The sequence below is a fragment of the Salvia miltiorrhiza genome, chromosome 2, assembly GCF_028751815.1.
Source record: "Salvia miltiorrhiza cultivar Shanhuang (shh) chromosome 2, IMPLAD_Smil_shh, whole genome shotgun sequence".
Lineage (NCBI taxonomy): Eukaryota > Viridiplantae > Streptophyta > Magnoliopsida > Lamiales > Lamiaceae > Salvia > Salvia miltiorrhiza.
Genome location: NC_080388.1, coordinates 25,038,760 through 25,046,649, shown reverse-complemented (window position 1 = coordinate 25,046,649; position 7,890 = coordinate 25,038,760). Strand labels below are relative to the sequence as shown.

At 31.5% G+C, this 7,890-nt stretch overlaps 1 protein-coding gene across 1 annotated transcript; it reads left to right on the top strand.

Annotated features, from left to right (window-relative positions):
* The first annotated feature begins 546 nt into the window (after positions 1-546).
* LOC131007819 (uncharacterized) lies at positions 547-6,919 on the top strand. Its single transcript, XM_057934736.1, has 2 exons — positions 547-2,009; positions 6,708-6,919. The coding sequence occupies exons 1-2, from the start codon at positions 1,598-1,600 to the stop codon at positions 6,761-6,763; spliced, it is 468 nt and encodes a 155-aa protein (XP_057790719.1). The 5' UTR covers positions 547-1,597; the 3' UTR covers positions 6,764-6,919.
* Positions 6,920-7,890: the final 971 nt, after the last annotated feature.

Below are 7,890 nucleotides of genomic sequence, written 5' to 3'. Positions count from 1 at the left end.
AGGACATATTCGTTCAAACGCTAATATGTTGGGACATAAAGTGATATTTACTATAAACAAAAGTCACTATCTTAAGACGATTTGCAATTTTTTTTGAACTTGCATAATGTGCTATTTTTTTTCGAGTTTGCATAATTGAGTAATTTTTGTGAGCTATATTTAAGCTCCATCGAACTTTTTGTACATTAAATGGACTTACATGTGGCACACGAAAGTCAAATTGGGACCAAATATAGTTACTAGCGACGAAAATTTAAAAAAAAAAATCCAATTTTAAAAATTCAAAAAAGTTATCATATTTTTACAAATGGCCCTCAAATAATGGCTTAAAAAAATTAAACACCACATATATATTACTCCCAATAAGAAAAAGTTCAAATGATGATGTTTAAAATAGTAAAAAGCAGGGGTGAGCAAAATCGGACCAAAATAACCGAACCAAACCGAACTGTTTGGTTCGGGATGGTTTTGGTCCAGTATTCGCTCCGGCCCGATCCTATTTTTTGGAATCGATATAATTTCGGTTTCGGGGTGCCCAAAACTGTCGAAAATCGAACTGAACCGCTATATTTATTAAATATATAATTTATTAATAATTTAATTAATTTCTATTGTCTAAACCCAAATTTTCTATTACACAACACACAGCAGCGCCGTCGGCTCCTCTCTTCTCCACTAAGAGACCAACATGACAGCGTCCAAACATAGGCAAGAGCTCTCTCGCCGCCTCTTAATTCTCCAGTCGGCGGCACTGATCGCACGGTGCGACTCAGGCCGTGTCTCTTCTTCGCCGTCCAACTCCAGACTCCAGTTCGCAATTCGCACGCCTCTTCTTCGCCGCGGCTCAGCCACCCGGCTTCCCACCTTCCACTACCACCTGGCTTCGCCACTCGCCAGTCACCACTCTTCTCTTTCAAGTGAGTAATGTTGCTTACTTTTAAATTCTTGCTACTTGTTAGTTGCTTGCAACGAATTTATGGAAGATGACGGAATTTGTGTATGAGTTTGAAATGATTCATGGAAGATTTCTGAATTTGTGAATTTATTCAACTGGTTTAGTGTTGATTGGAAACTATTTGCTACTTCTTGTTCGTGGTTTGCTCGAAATATGCATTAATTGAAAATGATGGGAAGTTGGGAACATATTGTGAATTCGAAAATTTGCATTAATTCGAAATGATGGGAAGTTGGGAACTGGGAACAGATTGTGAAAAAAAAATCTCAAATTGACGGATTTTCTCGGTTTGGACCAAACCAGATCTGAACTGAGGTCAGTTTCGGTCGGTTCCGACTCGGTCCTATGCTTTAAATCAGTCCGGGTCGATCCGCATAATTTTTCTTCGTCGATTTCGTCAATTGGAACCGGATCGATTGGATCCGGACAGAATGCTCACCCTCATTGAAAAGTACTACTCCAATTCAGCGGTTAGCACAGCATTTTGCCATTTTCCGACAAAACAAAAAACAAATGGAAAAAAAAAAAACAGACATTTAATAATTGGACATGCAAGGGCAGATTAGTAAAGTCCAACACCAAACTCCACCCTTTTTTAAGCATTCCGTATAGTCTCCCCATCTCCTTCTAACTCTCTCCCTAATGGCGCTCTTCGCAATCCTCTCTCTCCTCCTTCTCTCTCTACCCCTCTGCCACTCCTCCTCCTCCATCCACGACCTCCTCAAATCCATGGGCCTGCCGCCGGGCCTCTTCCCCAAGGACGTGAAGTCGTACAACTTCTCCGGGTCGGGGCTCCTCCAAGTGTATCTGGACGCCCCCTGTTTGACCAAGTTCGACACCATGGCTTTGTACGACAGTGAGCTGCGCGCTAATCTCACCCACGGCAGCCTCACCGGCGTCCATGGCCTCTCGCAGGAAGAGCTCTTTCTATGGCTCCCCGTCAAGGACATTATCGTCAATGACCCTACCTCCGGTTTAATACTCATCGATATCGGCGTAGCTCACAAGCAGCTCTCCCTCTCGCTATTCGAGGATCCGCCCCATTGCTCCAAGAGTAAGTTTGCTTCTTCTTTTTTTCTGTGGTGGGAAAAAGGATTTTATTGTAATGTCACTTTAGACAAACATGGTTCAAGTGTTTCATGGGATTGCCGGCTTTTTACAAAAAGAAACGTTTTTAATTAATTAATTTGAATTCAATTGCTTTGTGCCAAATTGAGGGTAAAGTCTACCCTAAGCACATACGCAGGTGCGCATATGGGTAAGATTGGAACACGTGTCTTCTATCTAATTCCACTCGGTTCTTGACTTTTTTGATTCGGTCCAGCTTCTTCTCTTTTAATACTACCGAGTTATTTCTTTTTTTATGCTGTTTTACTTTTTGGTATTTTATTGTACTTTATTGTATTTTTATACGTTTTAAAATTTAGACACACACACCTATAATTACTGTAGCTTAATGCTTCAACCTAGGACACGTTTCGGACATTAAATGGTTTGATCTATTTGAAGATTTGTTCTTAGCCGTCGGATGTGATTATATTTTTTAAAATGTTGAGACTTGAGATGAGCTTCAGTATTTCAGTGTTTGACATTTTCGAACTTTCCGTTGCATAACTCGTTTGTTTGTGTCGTTGGCATGGAGGCGAATTCATCTAAACATACTGGTAATTTTTTATGGTTGTTTGTGATTATAATAATTTACTGATTTTTTTAAATGTCTTTTTCAACCAATTAGACTAAGTTATTACTATTTCTTAAATTTTATCACGACCTACGATTTATTATTATTATTATTATTATTATTATTATTATTATTATTATATTGAATTGTATCTACTAATTTATACTAGTTCATAAAGATTAACACATTTTTAAATAAAGACAGAGAAAGCTAAATAGATTGCACAAATTGACGTAGAGAAACTGAAGAAACCTTTGCATAAAAATAATCAAATATTCAAAAAGATGTAAAAACAAAGAATAAAATGGGGGAAAAACGGATCTGAAAGTGAAAAAAATAACTGAAAACATGTTATTCTTTAAATGTTAATAACATATTTATTTCAATATTATTTCTTATATATTTTATATGAAATTAAAGGTATTTTATGAACTTTTATTTAAGATACATATTATATATATAGTAGAATAAAATATTATGGTAATGAAAAAAAGTATGTTTTAGATTTCAAGGTAAACGTAATTAAATAAAAAACTGTTACTAATGCTTTAATATTAAAAACTGTTAATACGTGCCTTAATCATTCTTGAATTTCATGAATATCAAATTGTAAGTATAAATTTTAAACTTATATTTATAATGTTAGCAAATGATTCACTTGTTATGTCATTTTACTGTGTAGTAAACTGTGTAAGATATCGTGTCCCCTACCGTGTATGTCTCGTATAATTGTGTGATTCGTTTGAGCAATTGACATGGATGAATACCCTAAAACAATTATAAATATGCATCATTAAAGTTGATGATTATGATAAACAATTACAAGTATGAATTGTGCATCAATTATTAATAATTAGACTATTACCTATATCTCCATTAATATATTGAAGATATTTATTGAAGCAAGATTAACTCTTTCAAATACTTACAACTTCAAATAAATGTTAATTACTGATTTGTTAGAACATGAAATATAAGTAAGTGGTAAATTACAACTTCCAAAATATTGATTAACATGATCTAAGGCGCGTGTTGAATATTTTATCGAAAATTCTTTTTAATAAAGAACTCTAAAGGTTGGTGTTCTTAGTTACACAGTTGACTACACGGTTATGTCATTCTACTGTGTAGTAAACTGTGTAAGATATTGTGTCTCCTACCGTGTATGTCTCGTATATCTGTTTGATTCGTTTAAGCAATTGACGTGGATGGATAACCTAAAACAATTATAAGTATACATCATTAACAAGTGAATTATTTACTTACAATTACATCTCAAATTTAAGTTTAAAACTTATACTTATAATTTGATATTCATTTACTTACATCTCAAATATAAGTTTAAAACTTATATTTATAATTTGATATTTTTGAAGTGACAAGTGAATCATTTACTAACATTATGAATATAAGTTTTAAATTTATACTTATAATTTGATATTCATGAAATAACAAGTGAAACTTTTACTTACATCTCAAATATAAGTTTAAAACTTATACTTATAAGTTTAGTTTAGAATTATAATATGAGAATCATAATTTAACATAAGAACAATGAACACTATTAGTGATACCATTAATATTTTTCACCATTTTTTTATTAGGATATTATCTAAAAATATTTTCCATTATCATTCTTTATTAATATATTTTCTTAATTGAATTTCCACTGATCATACTTGAATTTGAGAATTCTCAATTGAATTACTCGCTAATCTTACTTCAATTAGTTCATGATTCATTTAATGGTGATGATCATATTACAGTTCTAAGTTCTAAACTTAGATTTGAGATGAATTAGTTCAATTAGTTCATGATTCACTAATAGTGGTGATCATTCTCATGTTAAAAGTATGATTCTTATGTTATGATTCTAAATTCTAAACTTAGATTTGAGATGATAAATTATTAATGATATAAAAAATTCTCACTTGATTTATTAGAAATCGTTAGTAAATCAAGAACCAATTAGTGAATTCTTAGTTTGATTATTAGGATTCTCACTTGAGATTCTAGAAATCATTAGTGAATGAAGAACCATTTAGTGGATTCTTAGTTTGATTCTTAGAATTCTCACTTGATTTACTAGAAATAATTAGTGAATCAAGAACCAATTAGAGAATTCTTTGTTTGATTCTTAGAATTCTCACTTGAGATTCTAGAAATCATTAGTGAATCAATAACCATTTAGTGGATTCTTAGACTTCTCACTTGATTTACTAGAAATCATTAGTGAATCAAAAACCAATTAGAGAATCCTTACTTTGATTCTTAGAATTCTCACTTGAGATTCTAGAAATCATTAGTGAATGAAGAACCATTTAATGGATTCTTAGTTTGATTCTTAGAATTCTCACTTGATTTACTAGAAATCATTAGTGAATCAAGAACCATTTAGTGGATTCTTAGTTTGATTATTAGAATTCTCACTTGATTTACTAGAAATCGTTAGTAAATCAAGAACCAATTAGTGATTTCTTAGTTTGATTCTTAGAATTCTCACTTGAGATTCTAGAAATCATTAGTGAATGAAGAACCATTTAGTGGATTCCTAGTTTGATTCTTAGAATTGTCACTTGATTTACAAGAAATCATTAGTGAATCAAGAACCATTTAGTGGATTCTTAGTTTGATTCTTAAAATTCTCACTTGATTTACCCGGCGGTATTCTTTATTTACCCGGCGGTATTCTCAATTTACTTGGAGGTATTGACAATTTACTCGACGGTATTCTCAATTTACCCGGATAATTGAGAATACCTCCGGGTAAATTGAGAATACCACCGGGTAAATTGAGAATACCGCCGAGTATTCTATATTTTTCCGGCGGTATTCTCAATTTTCCCAATGGTATAATAATGTATTTCGACGATATTATCAAATATTACGACGGTATTATCAAATAATCCAATCGATTGAGAATTTCTAAAATCTCAAGTGAGAATTCTAATAATCAAACTAAGAATTCACTAATTGGTTCTTCATTCACTAACGATTTCTAGTAAATCAAGTGAGAATTCTAAGAATCAAACTAAGAATCCACTAAATGGTTCTTGATTCACTAATAATTTCTAGTAAATCAAGTGAGAATTATAAGAATCAAACTAAGAATCCACTAAATGGTTCTTCATTCACTACGTGTAGCTTATTTCTTCCTTATACCTCAAAGCAAACACACCCTACGTGTATAATTTTCACTAATATTTTTTTTATTAATATATTATCCAAAAATATTGTCCATTAATTATAGTGAAATATAGAATAATAGTGAAAATATTTCCCGAAAATATTGTCCATTAATATATCATACCATTCATATTTTTCACTAATATATTTTATTACTATTTTTATTAATATTTTCATTAATATATTATCTTAATATATCATACCATTGTTTAGCTTGAAATATGGTCAGCTCGCGTTTCAGTGTGGATTCAAAACCCATAAGGAACCAAAAAGTAAAACAACATAAAAAAGAAGAAAATAAATACTTTTAAAAAGGAATAAAATACTAAGCATAATTTAAAAAGAATAAAGTACCAAAAAGTAAAACAGCATAAAAAAGAAGAAGAAAAGAAATACTTTTCGTTCAACTCGGTATTATTAAAAGGGAAAAAACCGGACCGAAGCAAAAAGGTAGAGAATCGGGTGGGAATTGGGATTGTAAAGAAGACACGTGTTCCAATCTTAGCGGTATGCGCACCTGCGTATGTGCTTAGGGTAGACTTTACCCAAATTGAGCTGCAGATACTGTATCAAGTCAAATGTGACTATTAGTAGATTCTGCTTAGGAGTTTGAATTTTAGCATTTTATTTTTTATTTTGTGATCCTCTTTTTCCGTGTATTTTACCCACAATTTTTTGTATAGCCCCTTTTGAATTCCATGTATGTATTTAATGTACTATGTCTGTACGTGTCCCTTCTTTGTTGGCTATTGAATAACTGGAACTTATCCGCATGTACAATGTACAAGAAGATTATTTAATTAAATTTTTTATTTTTTGTTTTTGCACTTTTTCGAATGGATCGATGATCTAATTATAATTATTTGGTTTGGGGAGAAAATGCAGGTGGAATGAAGGAGCAGAAAGGCAGAAAAGAGAAGGGATTGGTAGCTCAAGTATAAAGCAAATCAAGAAATTATGCCACTTTTGTTTTCTCTAACCAGTTTTAATTAATTAGTATTTCACCAAGTATAGCTAGGTGTTGAGTTAGTGTGTGTTAATGGTAGTACTGTAAAAATTTGGCAAGCAGACATCCTAATTGATTTTGAGAGAACAAATTATCTTCTTGCTTTTGTTCTTTCCCTTGTTGTTTGGTTTAATCTTTTGGGATTAGATTAGATAACTCCAAAGCAAAGCATCCCGTTTATATTTTAATCGTTTTCACTCTCATACGTTATGACGTTATGTTACAACATTATCATTGTAGAATTTGCACTGCTTTTTACGATAAGTTGGATGTGGAAGATTAATTGTCAATTATTTAAAAATAAATTAATAGGTTCGCATACAGTGTATTTCCTCTGTTTATAAAAATTGTAGTATGATTCGAGGGATATAGTTTTATAAATAGTTAGAAGATGTATATACAGTGGAAATGAACCCATCAAAATTGATGTATTAAATGATTAATTTTTTTATAAATATTAAATATAAATAAGGTTTAAAATATAAGAAATAATTTTCAAAAAATAAAAAAGTATTCCCTTCGTCCCACTATATAATATAAGTGGCTCAAAACTTTTCGACATAAAAATTAAAAAGAATGTGTAAATTTGTTAAAAGTATAGGATTCACACTTTTTTAAGGGTTAAATTTTTTCATTTATGAAAACATACCACTTATAATGGGACGATCCAAAAGGAAAATGCAAGCCACTTTTTGTTGGACTGAATGAGTAAATTTTGTAGATGAATAAAAATAGTAGTAAAACTATAATTTTCCTTGACGGAGTAATAACCTAAGGGGCCGTTTGATTTGCAGTTTAGGATTGATTAGGATTAAAATTATCTTGAGAAATTAGTGTGGATTAGTGTGGATTTATATTATTTCATGGGTGTTTGATATCATGGCTACTTAATCCTATATTGTGTTTGATATCCATAGGATTATGTTGGATTATATTATCTAATACCAAAACTATCCTCATATAATTTTAAAAATATCATGTCTGTCCACCATTACTTGGGCATTTGCATCGATATGCGTGAGGAAGGGTAGCAGAATTTTTATCCAACTTCACAGTATTAAA